Source organism: Dendrobates tinctorius, unplaced genomic scaffold (assembly GCF_039654945.1).
Source record: "Dendrobates tinctorius isolate UK_male_01 unplaced genomic scaffold, ASM3965494v1 ptg000016l, whole genome shotgun sequence".
NCBI classification, from domain to species: domain Eukaryota; kingdom Metazoa; phylum Chordata; class Amphibia; order Anura; family Dendrobatidae; genus Dendrobates; species Dendrobates tinctorius.
In genome coordinates this window covers 37452597-37474220 of record NW_027361684.1, presented here as the reverse complement: position 1 = coordinate 37474220, position 21624 = coordinate 37452597, and the positions used below count along the sequence as shown (strand labels likewise).

At 44.5% G+C, this 21624-nt stretch overlaps 1 protein-coding gene across 1 annotated transcript in view; it reads left to right on the top strand.

Moving 5' to 3' along the window:
• Window positions 1-10670: 10670 nt before the first annotated feature.
• RTN4RL1 (reticulon 4 receptor like 1) overlaps window positions 10671-21624 on the top strand; it is a 271170-nt gene continuing 260216 nt past the window's right edge. Inside the window, exon 1 of the mRNA XM_073565686.1 lies at window positions 10671-12458. Coding sequence (XP_073421787.1) covers window positions 12446-12458 — 13 coding nt within the window. The 5' untranslated portion in view covers window positions 10671-12445. The remainder of the gene's footprint in view (window positions 12459-21624) is intronic.

Here is a 21624-nt window from a genome sequence, read left to right as displayed (position 1 = left end):
ATTTTCTTGGTGGTCTGGGGCAACGCGCATCGTCACCTGGGTCCAAAACTGAGGTTTATTCTCCGCCAAAGGAGTAGCACCCATCAAAGGAATAGGCGTCCGCAAAGGCGTCATGGAAAAACCACAATGTTTAGCAAAGTCCAAATCCATCAGATTCAACGTTGCTCCTGAATCCACAAAAGCCTTCGTGGAAAATGTGGATAAGGAGCAGATCAGAGTAATTGCCAAAAAAACTTAGGCTGTATACTGCCCACGGCAAATGTGTGTACTATGAGAGACGTCTCCACAGAAAAAACACAGCTTATTACGCCTTCTAAACTCCTGACATTGCGCCCTAGACAAAACTCTATCACATTGCATAGGTTCAGACATATGTCCAAAAGGTGGCAACTCCTCTCGTGTAGTTTTGCGTTCACGTAAACGCCGATAAATTTGAATGGCTAATGACATAGAATCGTCAAGACCAGAGGGAACAGGAAATCCCACCATAGTATCTTTTACGGTTTCTGACAATCCCTTCCGAAAGAGAGCTGCCAAGGCACCATCATTCCAGGTAGTAAGGACCTCCCACTTTTGGAATTTTTGACAGTATAACTCTGCAGAATCCTGACCCTGGTTCAATGCCAATAGGGCTTTCTCAGCTTGATCAATAGCATTAGGTTCATCATACAACCCCAAGGCTTGAAAAAATGCATCCACATTAGTCAGAATAGGATCTTCAGGTGTCAAAGAAAACACCCAATCCTGGGGATCGCCGCACAGCAATGAGATGACAATTTTAGCCTGCTGCGCAGAGCTCCCCGATGAATTAGGTTTCATGGCAAGAAATAATTTACAATTATTCTTAAAATTCAAAAATTTAGACCGATCCCCAAAAAACACATCAGGAGTAGGGATCCTTGGTTCAGCAGCATGAGAATGAGCGAGATAGGCAGAAATTCCCTGCACTTCAGCAGTGAACTGCTCCACACGATCAGACAATTGCTTAATCTCCATTTAAAAAAAAAAAAATCCTCCTACGGCCCCAGAGAAAAAGAGGAAAAAATATACTGTACATATAAAAGAAAAAAAAATTCTGACACTTTTTATTTTCTTTTCTTTTTATAATTCTTTCCTGCTTTTGAGTACCCTAGAATCTGCGGTATGGCTGGTGATTCTGTTATGAATGGGTCACCGAGGAGAAAAAGGCAAAACAAGCTAAGCCACAGAAAACCAGAGTGGTTGGTAACTATGCAGATTGCAGATCCCTGATCTTACCACACAACTAGCAGTATTCGTGGAGTGTGTCTACGATGAACCTAGACACCTCGTCACGGCCGGAGGACTCCATAAGCCTAAAGCAAGAAAAGGGAAAACTAACTGCCCCAGAGCAGACCCCAAAGGAATAGATAGCCCCCACACATGTATTGACGGTGAAACAAGATGAAGGCACAAACACAAGCAAGAAAATAGGCTGAGCAAATGATGGGGCCCAAACTAACTAGACAGGAAAGGAAAGGGAAGGCACTGTCTGCAACCTGCAAAAAACCCTACAAAAATAATGTCCAACACTTCTGATAGCAAAATTAACCCTGAAGTCGCTAGACTTCTCCCACTATATCAGCACTCTGAAATATTCTGAGACAGAGGAAAAAGAGACTGAACTAGTAAGGGACAAAAAGCCAATTGGCAAAATACTGATAAATAAGAATGGAAATTCAGCTCAGCCCCCAGCCGGGGCTGGCAGACCACACAAAAAAATGAATAGACCAACAAAATCAAGTGTGAACATTAGCAGAAAAACTTAGCTTTAGATGACTGGAACAGAGCTGAAAACCAAGAGCTGACAAGCCAGAAGGAATCACCAGCAACTGAATAGGACGTTGGCTGTCTTAAATCCAATCTGAGAATCCTGAGATCCAATCGTCATCCTCATTCTCAGGTGGCAGATCTCCACTGATCAAACCAGCCGCACCACCTCCCGACACCACCAGAGGGAGTCCAGAAGGGGAACCAGAGAATGAACTCACAACACTGAACTATTCAATGTCAGTGTGGGGGCTTGACTGATCCGCCTTCCTTTCCTTAGCCTGTCACAGCTGCAGCTTTGTATTCTCTCACTGGCAGCCACTCACCCCCCTGTCCCTCCCCCTCAGCTCACACTCAATCAGTGTAACCTGAAGCTACAGCTAACTCCCTCCTTCCTGTCACCCCCCTCCCAAAGGAATCCCTTTGTCTCTTCTGTAACCCTGAGCTAGGGGGGAGAACTGTCCCGAGACAGCCCCTTTGGTGATGTCACCAGCCCAAAGTTATAAGGTATTGTCCCCTAACCTCTAGATTCACTCTAGCCTGGGATGCCGTGCGAATAGGATCTCAAATGCATTGGGACATCTGGCTCCTCCCCCTAGCATGGTTCTGCCTGAAATGATCTGAGCTATATGTAAGTTTTAATTTCGGCTTTTTTAAACCCCTTTTATTTTGTAATTTGCATTGTACATATTTTAATTGTCTCATTTTGTAAAGCCTTTTTTATTGTCTGTAAACACTCCCACCTTTGGGAATAAATTATAAAATTTATTAGTTCTGTCTCCTTGCTCTGTGACAAATTCACACACCTATAAGCTAATTACGCTACTGATTCGGGTTTGCTTTGAACCCCTCTATTAATTTTAAATATTAGTCAGCGAAATCTGAAGCTGGTGGCAGCGAAGTGTGTTTTGGCTGGTTGGGCTAGCTGGCAGTGACGGAAGGAGTTTTATAAGCTTTTGTGTGGCTGCAGCCAGAGCATTGATAATTCCCTCGCTGCAGCACGCCTACCAGCCAGTTCACAGTGAGTGGCCCATCCAGTGACCAATTATTCTAGGTGTAGTTCCCTGACTGACCCGAGGGTAAGGGAGGTGCCGGAGAGCAAAGTGGAACTGGGAAAGTGGGATATCCATAAATCCCGACAGCTTGTAACATATTGTAGCAGTGGTGGGGTAACTAAAATAAACCCCTCTGCATTAAATTGTTAGGGCAAGACTAGCTTGCTGTTTTTTTATCACATGGTGCCAGCGGTGGGATAACTAAGATAAGCCCCCCTGTGCCTGTGATAACCGTGTGCGGCCAAAGGTCACATCCCCCTGTCCGTGACATATCAGTGTCAGCGGTGGGATCGTGACAAAAACCTGCCTTGAGAAATCTGGCCTTTGCATTAAGTATTGCTTCGAAGCATACCACTCGTCCACAAATTAATAAAATTTGTTTTTATATTGGCACAACACACTTTTATAATCTGATGTACCATGCACAAATTGCACACAACACCACATTATAAATTCATACACCAGTAAAACAAAAGCATTATAATTATTATAATCAAGCCAGAAGCTTCATTCAGAAATCTTCTCTTGCTAGTGCGGGCATCTTCTTTGTAAAGAAGAAGGATGGCTCCCTTTGTCCATGTATCGACTACAGAGGCCTAAACAACATTACGGTAAAGAATACCCATTGCCACTTATCCCTGAGCGCTTTGACTGCCTGAGGGGAGCGCGAATATTTACCAAACTTGAACTTCGAGGAGCCTATAATCTGGTCTGAATTTGCACTGGGAATGAATAGAAGACCGCATTCAACACACGTGACTGTCACTATGAATATTTAGTTATGCCATTTGGCCTCTGTAACGCTCCTGTGGTATTACAGGAATTTGTAAATGATATTCTATGGGATCTCCTTTACTCCAGTGTCGTGGTCTACCTAGACGACATCCTCGTCTTTTCCCCAGATCTATTCGCCCACCGACGAGACATTTGTCAAGTTTTACAATGTCTAATGGAGAATCATCTTTTCACTAAGTTGAAGAAGTCCTCTTGGCCTTTCCTTGGTTATATAATCTCGAAGTCCGGCCTGAAGATGGATCCCGAGAAAGTATCCGCTGTCCTCAACTGGCCACGTCCCCTTGGAGTAAAAGCAATCCAATCTTTCTTGGCTTTGCCAACTATTATAGGCAATTTATCCCTCATTTCTCCTCCTTGACCAAACCAATTTCTGCCCTTGTTCGCAAGAGGGTCAACCCCAATCACTGGTCTTCGGAGGCTGAGAACGCCTTCCAGACTCTGAAACAAGAATTTGCTACGGTCCCTGTGCTCCACCATCTGGATGCCAATAGGCCATTTATCCTCGAGGTTGACGCATCATCTGTTGGAGCAGGAGCAGTCCTTTTACAAAAATCCACCTCTGGTCGGATGGTCATCTGCGGATTCTTCTCTAAAGCCTTCTCCTCTCCCGAACGCAATTATTCCTTTGGGGACAAATAACTAGTAGCTATAAAACTGGCTTTAGAGCAGTGGTGTTACCTTCTTGAAGGGGCCGTTCATCCTTTCATCATATAGTACCTTGCGAAAGTATTCAGCCCCCTGGAACTTTTCAACCTTTTCCCACATATCATGCTTCAAACACAAAGATACTAAATGTAAATTTTTGGTGAAGAATCAACAACAAGTGGGACACAATTCTGAAGTTGAACGAAATTTATTGGTTATTTTAAATTTCTGTGGAAATTCAAAAACTGAAAAGTGGGGCGTGCAATATTATTCGGCCCCTTTAACTTAATACTATGTTGCGCCACCTTTTGCTGCGATTACAGCTGCAAGTCACTTGAGGTATGTCTCTATCAGTTTTGTACATCGAGAGACTAAAATTCTTGTCCATTCTTCCTTGGCAAACAGCTCGAGCTCAGTGAGGTTTGATGGAGATCGTTTGTGAACAGCAGTTTTCAGCTCTTTCCACAGACTCTTGACTGGATTCAAGTCTGAACTTTGACTTGGCCATTCTAACACCTGGATACGTTTAATTGTGAATCATTCCGTTGTAGAGATTGCTTTATGTTTGGGATCATTGTGTTGTTGGAAAACAAATCTCCGTCCCAGTCTCAGGTCTTTTGCAGACTCCAACAGGTTTTCTTCAAGAATGGTCCTGTATTTGGCTCCATCCATCTTCCCATCAATTTTAACCATCTTTCCTGTCCCTGCTGAAGAAAAGCAGGCCCAAACCATGATGCTGCCGCCACCATATTTGACAGTGGGGATGGTGTGTTCAGGGTGATGAGCTGTGTTGCCTTGACGCCAAACATATAATTTGGCATTGTTGCCAAAAAGTTTGATTTTGGTTTCATCTGATCAGAGCACCTTCTTCCACATGTTTGGTGTATCTCCCAGGTGGCTTGATGCAATCTTTAAACAACACTTTTTATGGATATCTTTGATAAATGGCTTTCTTCTTGCCACTCTTCCATAAAGGCCAGATTTGTGCAGTGTACAACTGATTGTTGTCCTATGGACAGACTGTCCCACCTCAGCTATAGATCTCTGCAGTTCATCCAGAGTGATCATGGGCATCTAGGCTGCATCTCTGATCAGTCTTCTCCTTGTTTGAGATGAAAGTTTAGAGGGACGGCCGTGTCTTGGTAGATTTGCTTTGGTATGATACTCCTTCCATTTCAATATGACCGCTTGCACAGTGCTCCTTGGGATGTTTAAAGTTTTGGAAATCATTTTGTATCCAAATCCGGCTTTAAACTTGGGTCGCCCTCCCAGGGCTGTGGGGTACTCGGTACCGGGCCGGTGTCGGCGGGATGTGTCACAGCAGCAGTGACCCGGTCCGTGGCCCTGGGCGCCCAAGTAATAGGAAGATGTTGAATGGTGGAATGTAGTTAAATAAATAGTTCGTGATGCCACCTGTGGTGCTCGGCAAGGGAAGTGTTAAGCCGACGCTGCATACAGATCCTCCGGGACAGATGGTGTGGTGCAGCAATGGTGTTATAGCCCTCCACAGGCAGGGCTATTGTCCCAGGGTAGTGTAGTTGTGGAGACACTGAGATGATGTAGTGTCTGGAGCAGGGGATGTAGCAGTGCCAGGCAGACGGACGCAGGAAGGAATGGAGGACACCAGGGCATGTAGTTGCAAAGCTTTACTCACAGTCTGTAGTGCCCGCTTCTGTGCCGTGTCCTCCGGAACGGGGACTCAGTCAACCTCCAGGCAAGATGGAATGCTCCCTTCCACGCTCCGCCAACTTATGTGCCTTTTCTGAACGTCTCCTCTATAGCGCCTTTAAGTGTGAAGATCTCCTAGTACTGAGTTACACTGGAATTCCTCCTGACGGATGTTCCCAAGAACTCTACTTGAACGGCAGACAGCTGTAGCCTGCTTCGGGGACTCTCTACTCCTGAGTCCCGGCTCTCTATCCGTGTTGCTGTTGTGCCCCCAAGTCTTAGATGGGAGTAGTGCATTTACAGCCCACTACTCCACCGGGGTCTGCTGCAGAACCATTAGTGTCCATACAACCTCGGGGACCAGGCCCCGGCCTTGCGCTTAGAACTTCTAGGCAGGGTTCTTCCTCTAAACCACATCCTCTGTGTTCCCTTTTACTCCTACGTTCCGAACTTGTCTTTCCCTTCTATGGAAGCCCAGGCTACGGTTCAATGTCTTTTTCCTTCTTTCCTTTCCCGTGCCAGCTGGCTCAGGTCACTGAGGCAGCTGCAGCACTCCTTCCTCCATCCCTCTTCCAGGGATCCCCACTCCTCTCCGAGTGGCTTAACCTCCCGTCAGACTGACCCTGACTGAACCTGACTGAACCTGACTGAACCTCAATGCTGGAACTGTCCCGCTCTTTTACATCTAGTCTAAACTCCACCCAACTCCCAGCCTGTCTAGTGTTCCAAGCAGGGAACCACCAAAGGTGCTCTGCTTCTCTCAAAGCAAGGAGCCGCAATGTGGCTTTGCTGAACTACTCTATCGTGTGGGGTGCGAGTGTTGGAGCGTGGTCAGGAGCCTCCAACTTACCTGGATGGTGGGGCACCACACCTTAGGAGAAGGTGCAGTACCTCTGTGGCGACTGAGCCTCAGAGGCGCCACATACTTCTCCACAACATTATCACGAACCTGCCTGTTGTGTTCCTTGGTCTTCATGATGCTCTCTGTGCATCAAACAGAACCCTGAGACTATCACAGAGCAGGTGCAATTATACAGAGACTTGATTACACACAGGTGGATTATATTTATCATCATTAGTCATTTAGGACAACATTGGATCAATCAGAGATCCACAATGAACTTCTGGAGTGAATTTGCTGCATTGAAAGTAAAGGGGCCAAATAATATTGCATGCCCCACTTTTCAGTTTTTGAATTTCCACAAAAATTTAAAATAACCAATAAATTTTGTTCAACTTCACAATTGTGTACCACTTGCTGTTGATTCTTCACCAAAATATTACATTTGGTATCTTTATGTTTGAAGCATGATATGTGGGAAAAGGTTGAAAAAGTTCTAGGGGGCCGAATACTTTCGCAAGGCACTGTATTTACTGACCACAAGAATTTGGCCTACGTTCAATCTGCCCAAAGGCTCAACCCTCGGCAAGCCAAGCACTCCTTGTTTTTTGGACGCTTTGACTACGAACTCCACTTTTGACCTGGTAATAAGAACATTAAAGTTGATGACCTATCAAGGTCGTTCCGGCCAGTGGACGTAGAGCCCAGCACATATCATCAATCCAGCTAAGATCGTCACCGTGGCTCCTCTAAGCTTAATCACCCCACTATCTGGCAAAACCTATGTGTTGGACTGTGGCAGGGTGAGAGTCTTGCGTTAGGGACATTCCTCCAAGATTGCTGGACATGCCGGAGCCAAGAAGACTCTCTCTCTTATCTCCCGCAATTATTGGTGGCCATCAATTCGCCAAGATGTCTTGGAATTCACTGCCTCTTGCTCATCCTCTGCCAGAAAATGGTCCCCAGGCAGCTACCTTCTGGACTCCTGCATCCGCTGCCTGTGCCATCAGATCCTTGGAGCCATATTGCTATGGACTTTGTCACGAATTTACCTCTTTCCTCAAACTGTACCGTTATCTTGGTGGTCGTGGATTGGTTTTCCAAGATGGCCCACTTCGCTCCATTGCCATAACTGCCTTCTGCCCCCGAGTTGGCAAAGATTTTCTTGCACCATGTTTTCCGACTTCACGGCTTCCCTCAGCATATCGTGTCAGACCGTGGAGTCCAATTCACCTCCCGTTTTTGGAGAGCCCTCTGCGGACTAATGAAGGTAACCCTGGATTTCTCCTTAGCCTATCATCCGCAGTCCAACGGTCAAGTGGAGTGAGTCAATCAGGCTCTAACATCCTACCTTCGACATTTCTTCAATGTTCACCAGAATGATTGGGTCTCTCTTCTCCCTTGGGCAAGTTCGCATACAACAATCACCCCAGTGAATCCTCTTCCAAGTCTCCCTTTTTTTTGTTTTTTTTGGGCAGCATCCCGGCATCCCTCTTCCCGCTTCTCCCACCTCCGGTGTACCGGCAGTAGATTCCCTGTCCTTGGAATTCTCTAAAATTTGGGAGGAGACTAAAGAGGCTCTTGAGAAAGCTAGCAGCAGGATGAAGAGGTACGTCGTCAAAAAATGCCTAGACGCCTTTCCATATCTTCCGGGCGCTAAGGTCTGGATATCCTCACATTATATCAGACTTAAGATGCCCTCTCATAAGCTAGGTCCACGCTACATTGGTCCCTTTGAGATCTTGAGTCGCATCAATGACGTCGCCTACAAATTGAAATTGCCTGCCTCGCTGCAGATCCCCAATGCTTTCCATGTCTTGCTCCTCAAACCCACGGTGTTAAATTGCTTTCACTCGTCTCCTTCCTGCTCTCCTCAACCAAGCACTTCTCATGATATCTTTGATGTCAAAGATATTTTGGCTAGGAAGACAGTCAGGGGAAGGACCTTTTTTCTGATTGATTGGAAAGTTTTCGGTCCTGAGGAGAGATCGTGGGAGCCCCGGGAGAACCTCAATGCCCCTCATATCATGAGGAGGTTCCTTTCCAGCCTTAAAAAGAGGGGGCGTAAGGGAGCAGGTACTGTTACAGCCTTGGGCCTTACCCATCCGTCTAAATGTCTAGCTATGGGTCTGATTGGCGAATGGGATCTTCCAGCTCAACCGGGCATCTATGACATCCCTAGCCAAGTTCAATATTGCTGCGGTCCTTCCTGATTATGGTACTGTTACGGCCTCAAGCCCTTACCCATGCGTCTCCGCTCCCTGGCGCGTCCCCGACATGGTCTCATGCTGCTCCCCGTCTGTCTTCTCAGAGTCGCAGTGCGTCGGCGGTTCTCGCATGTGCGCTCGCGCTTCCCCCACTGCTGGGCTTCCTGTGAGGTCATGACCCGGTGGTCCCGCCCCATCATGGCGGCGCCCACCAGGTATTTCTGCTTGGCGTCTCTACCGGTAAGACCCCTATTTGTATAATGCGGTGACACTAGGATCCTTTGCTTGGTGTCATTCCTCGTCCTCAGGCCCCTTGTCTCTGCCTTGTCTGTCAGCCCTGTGACTCTGTCCTTGCCAGTCTGCCCTGTGTCTCAGTCTTGTCTGTCTGCCCGGCATCTCTGCCTTGTCTGTCTGCCCGTAATCTCTGCCTTGTCTGTCAGCCCTGTGACTCTTCCACTGCCAGTCTGCCCTGTGTCTCAGCCTTGCCTGTCTGCCTGGAATCTCTGCGTTGCCTGTCTGGCTGGCATCTCTGCGTTGTCTGTCTGCCCGGCATTTCTGCGTTGTCTGTCTGCCTGGCATCTCTGCCTTGTCTGTCTGCCCGGCATCTCTGCCTTGTCTGTCTGCCCAGCATCTCTGCCTTGTCTGTCAGCACTGTGACTCTGCCTTGCCTGCCTGCCCTGTGTCTCTGCCGTACCTGCCAGCCCTGCGTCCACCATTCTCATTTTGTCCTTCCTCTCTTTCAGCATCAAGCCCCTGCCAGCCCCAGGTCCTCCCGGTCCATCTTGACCCCCGTAGTCCTCTGTTCTTGGTACCTACTGGCTCATATCTATACTCCGTCCTCACCTCAGTCTTCCTCCTTATCTCTCCTGTGTTGCCCTAAGTCGCCCCTTTGGCTACAGCCGTTGTGGTTCTATCTCCCTTGTGCCTGCCCCTAACACTACCTGAATAGGGGGTGGTCTTCACCTGGTCCGCTCACCCTTGGGGACTCTGGAGTCACGACCAAGAGGGTGCACTTTCGGGTTTCTCCCTAGAACCCTTACAGGGACTAATCGTCAAATATTCCAGAAGTCCACTACCCACCAGACCATACTGCGCTAACCATATTCCAAAGACCAACGTAAATGCTATTGACATGGGTGCTGCAGAGCGGTACCACAGTTAACCCTTTACATTTCCACACCTATTAATAATTCTGTCTCTTCTTGAAGTTAGTATAATCTTCAAAGCAGGAGAAAATCATTCTTTTACCGAGCTGCCACAATATAGAATTCAGGCGAAATACATCCTAGATCTAGATAGATCTAGATTTATGCAACGCAAAGAATAAAGCCTTGTGGGCCTCTCTGGTGTCCTATTGGTTAACCAGGTTAAATATGTACCTGTTGCTTCTCACGTGGGGGTGAGGGGTGCGGAACAGTGAGGCGGATAAGTTGAGACGTACAGAAGCGTCAGGAGGGAGACAGAACGGAGGGGGCATTGGACTTTTCTCGGTTTCTATCCTATTAAAGAGCATCAGGGAGGCTGTTGGCCGCCTTCAGCTCTCAGATCAGGGATGGAGAAGTTGCTGCTGCCTCCTTCTGTGTCTATGTGAGAAGAGGGCCTGGGGCATCACACAGGGAGGCACCTGGGTGCCTGGCACCGGCTGTCGTGGCATGGGAAGGGCAGGTGCCTCCGCTCAGTTTGGCATTCTCCTTTCTCCAATAGGAGCAGGCATAGATCCGCTTGACTGAAACTCTCAGTAACAAAGCGGCAGGGGGAAGAGAGAGCGAGAGAAAAACACCTTAAGAGGCAGCAGCAGCAGCATCACATGGAGCCGAGAGCAGCCTGCTCTGGGAATAAGATGGTATTTTTGAACTCTGCAAGCAAAAAGCGCTTTCATAAATTTTATATGGGAGGCGTTTTATGAGAGAGAGGAGAGGAAGACAGGAGCAAGAGAAAGAGGGGGAGAGAAAAGAGAGGAGGACAGACAGCAGGGTGAGAATGGTCCTGGAGAGACAGCCAGGGATTCACAGCTAGAGTGCCATAGACAGCCAGGGAGAAAGGGCTAGAGTGCTAGAGCCCTACAGGGACAGCCAGGAGTACACAGCTAGAGTGCAACTGTCCTAGAGAGACAGTCAGGACTCAGGAGTACAGAAGGAGAGGGCAGGAGTTCCAGGGAGACAGCCAGGTAAGGAGAGATAGAGAGTAAGGACATAGATAAGATCTAGAGTGCAGTGCTGGGAGAGACAGCCAGGAAGGACGATCTAGAGAGGAAGGACAGAGATAAGAAGAGCTAGAGAGCAGTACTGATAGAGACAGCCAAGTAGGAAGATAAGATCTTGAATCCAGACCTGAAGCGACAGCCAGATAGGAAGATGTAGAAATCACTACTGATAGAGACAGACAGGTATGAAGATTAGAGAGCAATACTGAGAGAGACAGACAGGTATGAAGATTTAGAGTGCAGTGCTGAGACAGCCAGGTATGAAGATTAGAGAGCAGTACTGAGAGAGACACGCAAGTATGAAGATCTAGAAATCACTACTGATAGAGACAGCCAGGTATGAAGATCTAGAGTGCAGTACTGAGAGAGACAGCCAGGTATGAAGATCTAGAGTGCAGTACTGAGAGAGACAGCCAGGTATGAAGATCTAGAGTGGAATATTGAGAGAGACAGCCAGGTATGAAGATCTAGAGTGCAGTACTGAGAGAGACAGCCAGGTATGAAGATCTAGAGTGCAGTACTGAGAGAGACAGCCAGGTATGAAGATCTAGAGTGCAGTACTGAGAGAGACAGCCAGGTATGAAGATCTAGAGTGCAGTACTGAGAGAGACAGCCAGGTATGAAGATCTAGAGTGCAGTACTGAGAGAGACAGCCAGGTATGAAGCGATAAGTGGAGAAAGGTAAGGAAAGTGGGAGGAGGAAAGAGGGAGTGAGGAAGGCTGGAGCACAGACAGATACATTATACACAGGGAGAGAGAAGGGAGGCTCTGTCTCTTCTCATCTCTGGCTGTCTCTGGCAGTCTCTCAGCCCTGGCACAGTTACTGGTGACAAGGGGCTCAATGACTCTCCTTAGACTCTTTTCCCCCAACACTAAGGGGGTGGAGAGGTGTGAACAATTCTCAGCCAAAAAGGGGGGCGTCTTCCCCCCCTAAATACCCAGAGGAGAGAAGGAGAAGGGCTCCATAGCCAGCGGTCTACCCCAGCGCTGCTCCAGGGGGCAGCCATCCTCCCGGGATCCAGCGGAGAGCAGGGCTCGGAGGACACCGCAGACTTCAGCCGAGGCTTCCCGCCGCCTCCCCGGACTGTGCCCGGCTCCCGGATTGATCGTCTCTTCGGCGGGACACTAAGTAGAAGGGACCACCTGGGAGGGAAGGCTCCGTCTCCTGCCTCTCGGATTAAGCTGCTGTCTCTCAGGAGTGCCCGCAGGAGCCAGTGCCCCAGAGACGCTCACAGGTGGCACCATGCCGCGCACAGGTAGGACCCACAGCGGACGCGGGCAGGGACGGGGGATGCACCAGGTTGCCCGGGACACTTTACTTTTCAGCTGTAGATCTGCTGTCGGCAGCTGGATTCCATGTAATGCACACAGCACACATGGGTATAAGCGATCCGGGCACCGCTGGCACGTCCTATACACATCACACCATCTGTGCCAGGAGTACTATGCACCCATCACCCATACATGCAGGTGCCATAGGTGCTGGTGGCACACTGTACATCATACAGGCATCACTTTTAGGTATCTACTCTATAGGTGCCGAGGTTACACGTCATGCACAGTATAAAGCGCTATATGTGTCACATACTGTACATGCATCACATGGATCTATACGTGCTGCAGGTAATGTGACATGCTGTACATGCTATATGTGTCTGGGTCACATGTTACACATACATACCTATAAGCCTTACAGATATCATAGTTACATGTTATACACATACAGGTGTCACATACTCTACATGCATCGCACATATGTTACGTGCTGTACATGCTATATGTGCCTTTGTTACATGTTATACACCCATACCCCTATATAAGTGTCATAGTTGCCAGTGTTAAATATTATACACACACTACTCATACCCATAAGTGCTATATATTCCAGTGTTACATATTATACACACATCACACATGTCTTTAAGAGGTATGTATGTCTGTGTTACATGTTAAACCAATCAGTCTTACAAATGCCAGTGTTACACATTATACACGCATAACACATATAGATCTATAGGTGCTCTATGTGCCAATGTCACATATTATACACACTCATACCTATAATGGCCATAGGCGTCAGTGTAACAAATTATAAGCACATCACACATAAGGGTTATTAGTAACTGTTCTTATTGCCAGTGTTGAATATTATACACACATCACACATACCTATAAGTGCTCTATGTATCAGTGTTACACATTATACATACATCACACATACCAATAAGTACTATATGTGTCAATATTACACATTATGCATACAGCACACATACCTATATGTACCATATGTGTTAGTGTTACACATTATGCATACATCACACATACATATAAGTACTATATGTGTCAGTATTACACATTATACACATCACACATACCTGTAAGTACTATATGTGTCAGATACACATTATAAACACATCACACATACCTATAAGTGCTATATGTGTCATTATTACACATTATACACATCACACATACCTATAAGTGCTATATGTGTCATTATTACACCTTATACACATCACACTTACCTAAAAGTACTATATGTGTCAGTATTACACATTATACACATCACACATACCTAAAAGTACTATATGTGTCAGTATTACACATTATACACACATCACACATACCTATAAGTACTATATGTGTCATTATTACACATTATACACATCACACATACCTATAAGTACTATATGTGTCATTATTACACATTATACACATCACACATACCTAAAAGTACTGTATGTGTCAGTATTACACATTATACACACATCACACATACCTATAAGTACTATATGTGTCAGTATTACACATTATAAACACATCACACATACTTATAAGTACTATATGTGTCATTATTACACATTATACACATCACACATACCTATAAGTGCTATATGTGTCATTATTACACATTATACACATCACACATACCTAAAAGTACTGTATGTGTCAGTATTACACATTATACACACATCACACATACCTAAAAGTACTATATGTGTCAGTATTACACATTATAAACACATCACACATACTTATAAGTACTATATGTGTCATTATTACACATTATACACATCACACATACCTATAAGTGCTATATGTGTCATTATTACACATTATACACATCACACATACCTAAAAGTACTGTATGTGTCAGTATTACACATTATACACACATCACACATACCTATAAGTACTATATGTGTCAGTATTACACATTATACACACATCACACATACCTAAAAGTGCTATATGTGTCATTATTACACATTATACACATCACATATACCTAAAAGTACTGTATGTGTCAGTATTACACATTATACACACATCACACATACCTATAAGTACTGTATGTGTCAGTATTACACATTATACACACATCACACATACCTATAAGTACTGTATGTGTCAGTATTACACATTATACACACATCACACATACCTATAAGTACTGTATGTGTCAGTATTACACATTATACACACATCACACATACCTATAAGTGCTATATGTGTCAGACTTACATGTATGCTGTTAGTTGTGATGACAAGTCCTGGTGGCGCACCACACAAGTGGCACTGGTGCCTGTCTAACATTTTATACATATGTGGAAGAATCAGAAATGTCCATGCAGTTTGGATCTCACTTACAGACAGTATGCGCCATACTGACCAGTCTGACATATTAGCCCGACATCACACATATGTTCTGTGGATGCGCTGAATCTCACGGTCCTAATGCTGAATAATTCATGTTGCTCAGAAATATCTTCAGATCTCTTGATCCAGAAAGGAATAGATTCCTTGGCCCCTGTGGCCCCCGCAGCACTCTGCAGCAGACATTCTTATTACTGTGTATTGGAATTAACCCATTATTTATGGGAAATGTCTGAAGTTCTTGGAGATTGGGAACCTGTGTGACGGTGAGGAGGCCAGGCAGGGATAATTAACACCTTCCTGCTGTTTTCAAAGTGCAGGATCATTCAGATCATTGAGAAGCTCAGCTCTAGTTGACTGGTTGACTTCTCATTGCCCATGAAGAATAGCAGGGGGTGTCATTATAAAGGGGCTCTGTAATTGTCTGTGATGCTCATGTAGACGGATTTGGATGGGGTTATAGCTAAACTCTTTCTGTATACATAGGTTCCTTATAGCGGATTGATAGCTAGATTGATGATAGATGGATAGGTGCAGTAGATGTATAGGTGATAAATGGAATAGACATACTATACATATGGCACGTGCAAAAAATATCAAACGTCTTGAAGCTTACTCTCATCGAATCCATTATAACGTTCCCACGGCCACTTTGGGATGATAGTGGCGGTATAATTTGGGTACGTAGAGTTACCTGGATGTTTTACTGTATGCTCACATAGTGTGACTGTTCTCTGTCCTTTTCTCTGCCCCTCTATAGTAAGTGCACCTGACATTCTTAAGTCATCCATGGTCTATGCCTATGATGTCTATGTACAGTCATTCGCATAGTTGTACCTCATTTATTATTATTAATCCAGCATCATTTATTCAAGTTCTAGATAAACGTCACAACCGGCAAATTCTGTCCCGGAACCTATAGTTCTGGAGGATCTCAGGACTAGAGCTGAAAAAGAGTCAAAACAAGAAAGCCAGTTAACCTTTAACTAGGCTTAAATGGCTACTAAAAGGGTAGATATCAAATTCAGATGCACAGAAAATGTAGACTTTAGGATTGGGGGTCCCTTTAGTGTATGAATAACAAACTTAAGCTGTCAACTGTTACAACTGCTAACCAAAGTCTTCCCACTCAGGAGTGTCAGTCTCTCGCTGCCAAGAAGTGGGAATCTAATTGCTCCACTGTATTTATCTATATATCTACTTCTGTATGAAATATAGTCCTGGTGTGTTCACAGACATAAAACGCATTGGGTTATATTATTCCAGGCTGCTTACTGAAATCTGTACCTGGGTGTACTGCAGGGCCGTTGTGCAGACTGATCAATAATTCATAAAGGAATTTAGGGTTATATTGCCTGAATAATAAGAGGCTTTTATGTCGGTGTCCTGGGAAGCTGGCGCTGCCTCCCAGATTACTCCAAGACACCAAACAGCTGGTACTGGGTTGTTGTGGGGGTGACGGTGTTGGGGTGGCAGTTGGTCATAACTGGGCGGTCCGTCCAGGGCTGAAGATAAACACATTATCCTTGCATTAAAAAAGTCAAATAGAAGAAAACAGATGGTGATGTAATTCCCTAAGGGAGCAGGGACACAGCAGATTAGCATGGATCACATCAGCAGGTTATTAAAGGTGTGAGAGACATGCTGCATCTTGGAGGAAAAGGGACTGGGAAGTGGGCATGGAGCAAGTGTCTGAAATGATTTTTCCAAACCCTCTCCTGAGGACAACACAGTCAGACCTAGTTTGTGTTAAAAAAAAAAAAAGAAACCCACTGTATTAACCCTGAGATGGCCAGCCGTCAGGGAATTACGTGCCTACGTTCAGGGAGCGACGGCGTTAAAAGACTTTACACTTCATGAGCTGCTTACACTAAATATGGCAGTGGCTCTGTAGGATGGGCTTATGTTAAAACCAGGTGCGTGCTTCCTAAAAACAATATGCTCCATAACTTTGTTGAAGCAAGCGCTTCAGAGGATGTGTTTGTGCCGAGAGAGGCACAATACCCCGTAGGAGACACTTCTAATGCTCTTCTCAAGATCTGCTACGTCGGTAGCCTCATATGGAACTTTACCCCCTAGGAATTCCCATGTATAGGATATATTTGCTTCTTCTATACCCAGCAGAATTGAGCAGGTCATTCCCCTTTGCCTTGGTGTCAAGGTGACAGGTTACTGGAAAAAATAATTCTTCTACTCACGAATGAGAAAACAATAATAATAATAATATGATGGCGTCTCTCCCAGGTAGTTCATTTCCTCTCTGTAAACTATAGTTTAATATTTCCTCTTGCCTAAATAACTCTGATCCTGTGCCATACTGACTCCATCCTTCAGAGGAAGACTTCAAGTCTACAGCACTAATCAACCGAGGTCTCCACTCGCAGTTTGTTGCTTTCCCTCCACTTGTCCTTGAAGAGTGTTCAAGGGCATAAAGCAGCCAGAAAAGTGAACCCTTGGAGGCCTCCATTAATGGGAACATTGATTCTTTAAAGCCTTTCAGTCTTAACAACTGCTTAATATACGACGCCATATTTTTATGCAGAACATTAACTACGGCGTTTTAAGGTATCCACCAAGGTGCTTACGCTGTTGCAATAATTTCTTCTCATACAGATCCCCCTCCTAGAAAGCTAGTCATATGTGAAATTGATAAAGGAAATGGACTCGGCGTAATTTTGACAAGTCAGTAGGAAGCGTGGAGCAAGAATACGAAAGCTGAACAAAATATATCTTTCCTCTCATTTGGTCTATATTGTGGTAATGGTCCAATACATGTCTTCAGTACACAGGGCGGGTGATAATATTTAACGTTATTAACTTATTATCACCTGAACTGTGGATCCATTGATACCTGATCCATTTCCCAGCATTTCAGCATACACTGATTTTTTTTTTAAAAGACATCAAAAAGGTGATCAATGGAGAACTACCAAAAAAGCAAACTTTAAAGTTTTGGCTAATTTCCATTTACTATCACTACACTTCTTTTTATAAACTATTGTAATTGGTAATCAGTGCTGTTAATGGAATGATCACTTTCTAATTAGTATTTTTACGTTATGTACATAGTATATCAAACTGCAGATTGAAGGCTCCTGTGTATTTCTACGGTATATTACTAGGTAGCTACACTGGCCGTCAATCATTTGTTGTGTCACTACGTGCTTAGGATGAGCTATGGGGCCATAGTTGTATAGTAGATGGATGGGAAGTAAAATAATCTAAGGCACTGTGTGATATGTCTTTAGTCTCCATATTTATTGTTTCAAATAATTTGGATGTCAGCTATAGATTTAAAATCATGTAGAATCATAGAATTGTAGAGTTGGAAGGGACCTCCTGGGCCATCTGGTCCAACCCCCTGCTCAAAGCAGGATTCACTAAATCATCCCAGACAGATGTCTGTCCATCCTCTGTTTGAAGACTTCTATTGAAGGAGAACTCACCACCTCTCGTGGCAGCCTGTTCCACTCATTGATCACTCTAACTGTCAAAAAGTTTTTTTCTAATATCTAATCTGTGTCTCCTCCCATTCAGTTTCATCCCATTGCTTCTAGTCTTTAATTGTGCAAATGAGAATAAAGATGATCCTTCTACAATGTGACAGCCCTTGAGATATTTGTAGACAGCTATTAAGTCTCCTCTCAGTCTTCTCTTTTGCAAGCTAAACATTCCCAAATCCTGCAACCTTTCCTCATAAGACAGGGTTTGCAGACCGGTCACCATTCTGGTCGTTCTTTTCTGAACTTGCTCCAGTTTGTTGATGTCTTTTTTAAAATGTGGTGCCCAAAACTGGACACAATATTCCAGATGAGGTCTGACCAAAGAGGAGTAGAGGGCAATAATGACTTCACATGATCTAGACTGTATGCTTCTGTTAATACATCCTAGAATTGCATTTGCCTATTTTGCTGCTGCATCACACTGTTGACTCATATTCAGTCTGTGATCTATTAGTATACCCAAGTCTTTTTCACATCTGCTGTTGCTTAGCCCTATTCCTCCCATTCTGTATATGCTTTTTTCATTTTTATTGCCCAGATGTAGTACTTTGCATTTTTCCCTGTTAAAAACCATTCTGTTAGTTGCTGACCACTGCTCCAGTTTATTTATGATGACCTGAGGTTAGTATCCTCAATAGTCAGAACCTCCCACTCCCGTCTCCAAGACTTTACACGTGCCGTGCCAATTCTTTGGAATGCACTTCCCAGGTCAATACGATTAGTCCCCAATCCCCACAATTTTAAGCGTGTCCTGAAAACGCATTTATTCAGACTGGCCTATCGCCTCAGCACATTAACCTAACCTATCCCTGTGTGGCAGAGCCAAAAGTTTTACCATAACCAGGTTCCCAGCATCATGTTCCCACATGCTTTATGCATCCATTAGCCCTCTGTGTCTGTACTGTTACACACTTAACATTATGGCTGGTCCATACAATCAGGGCAACTGTTACCACCCACCTTTCGTGTCTACCTCTTTCCTCATAGACTGTAAGCTTGCGAGCAGGGCCCTCACTCCTCTTGGTATTTGTTATAATCGGTGACAGGACAATTGTGTACAAGATAATTGTGTACGGACTATTGTGTACAGACAATTGTGTACAGGCCAATTGTGTACAATGACAATTGTGTACAAGGCAATTGTGTACAAGGCGATTGTGCTGTACACAACTGTCCTTGTACACAATTGTCCTTGGACACAATTGGCCTGTACACAATTTTCTGTACACAATTGTCCGTACACAATTATCTTGTACACAATTGTCATGGAACCGTTATAATCTACTGTATGTGATTATTGTTATGCTGTAATGTCTATTGTCTGTACAAATCCCCTCTGAAATGTAAAGTGCTGCGGAATATGTCGGCGCTATAAAAATAAAATTTATTATTATTATTATTATTATTTATATCTTTTTGAATCCTCTCTCTCTTCTCTAGTATTAGTTATCCCTCCGAGCTTTGTGTCATCAGCAAATTTAATCAGTGTACCCTCAATTCCTTCATCTAAATCGTTGATAAAGATGTTCAACAATACAGGGCCCAGGACAGAGCCCTGTGGTACCCCACATGAGACATTCTTCCAACTGGATGTGCAGCCATTTACGACCACTCTTTGGGTCCAATCACTAAGCCAGTTTTGAATCCACCTAACAGTTGCCTTGCCCATTCCATACTTAGTCATATTTTCAATAAGGATTGTGTGAGATACTTTGTCAAATGCTTTGCTGAAGTCAAGGTATACTATATCTACAGCATTTCCCTGATCCACCCAGTCAGTGATTCTGTCATAGAAGGAAATTAAGTTAGTCTGACATGACTTATTAGTTACAAACCCATGCTGACTCTGTTTAATCACTTTATTCTTATCCAGGTACTTACATACATGTTGTTTAATAATTTGTTCAAAGATCTTTCCTGGTATAGAAGTCAGACTCACTGGCCTATAGTTGCATGGGTCTACCTTCTTCCCCTTTTTGAAGATAGGAACAACATTTGCTCTTCTCCAGTCTTCTGGGACTTCTCCTGTTCTCCAAGAATTTTCAAAGATTATGGAGAGGGGTTCAAAAATTTCTTCTGCTATCTCCTTCAGTACTCTGGGGTGTAATTCATCTGGACCTGGAGACTTGAATTCATTTAGGTTAGCTTAGTGTTTCTTCAGTATATTTCTGTTTATAGATATCCTGGATTCTTCTATTCACTTAATAGGACAGTGAAGAATAGTTGATGTTACATTTCCTTTCTGAGAGAAAACAGATGCAAAATAGGAATTTAAAAGTTCAGCCTTCTCAATATCCTGCCTTACCATTTCATCATTTTCATCCTGTAAAAATCCTATAGCATCTTTGACTTTTCTTTTACTTTTGACATATCCCCAAAATCCTTTATTATTGCTTTTGACATCTCTTGCAAGCCTCAATTCATTGTCAGCTTTAGATAATCTGATTCGTGCCCTGCAGGTTCTGCAGACAGCATTATATTCTTCTTTAGATATGTCTCCCTCTTTCCATTTTATAAACATTTCTTTCTTCCTTTTTAGCATGTGCTTAAGTTCTGTGTTCATCCAAACTAGTTTCCTTAAGTGCTTCCTATTCTTCCCTCTTTCCGGAATTGTTAACAATTGCGCTTTGAGAATTTCATTTTTCAAGATTTCCCATCCTTCCTGGACATTTTTGTCCTTAATGATATCTAGCCATTGGATCGCTCCAATTCTCTTTCTGAATCCCTTAAAATCTGCCTTTCTGAAATCTAACCTTGACGTCTGAGTCTTCACAGGTCTTCCTCCTCTAGTTATCCAAAATTCTAAAATAGCATGGTTGCTTCCTCCTAGGGTCCCAGCCACTTTTACCTCCTCAACCATTTCCTCCCTGTTTATAAGGATTAGATCCAAGGTAGCAGTTCCACTTGTTTTCTCCCCTACCTTTTGGAAGATAAAGTTGTCAGCAAGAGAGGATAAGAATTTTCTTGACCTGTTAGGGTACCGTTACACCTAGCAATGCACCAGCGATCCCGACCAGCGATATGACGCGGTCAGGATCGCTGGTACATCGCTAGGTGGTCGCTAGTGAGCTGCCACACAGGCAGATCTCACCAGCAACATCGCTGGGGACGGGGATCGCTACTTACCTGTCAGACGCGGCGATCCTGCGTCCTCCCGCCCGGCTCCACGCGCCGCTCGTCGGCGCCACAGGAAGCACCGCAGGACGTGACCGACGAGGAATGGTCCAGGAGCTTCTTGCGCGATCAGCGATAATCAGCTGGG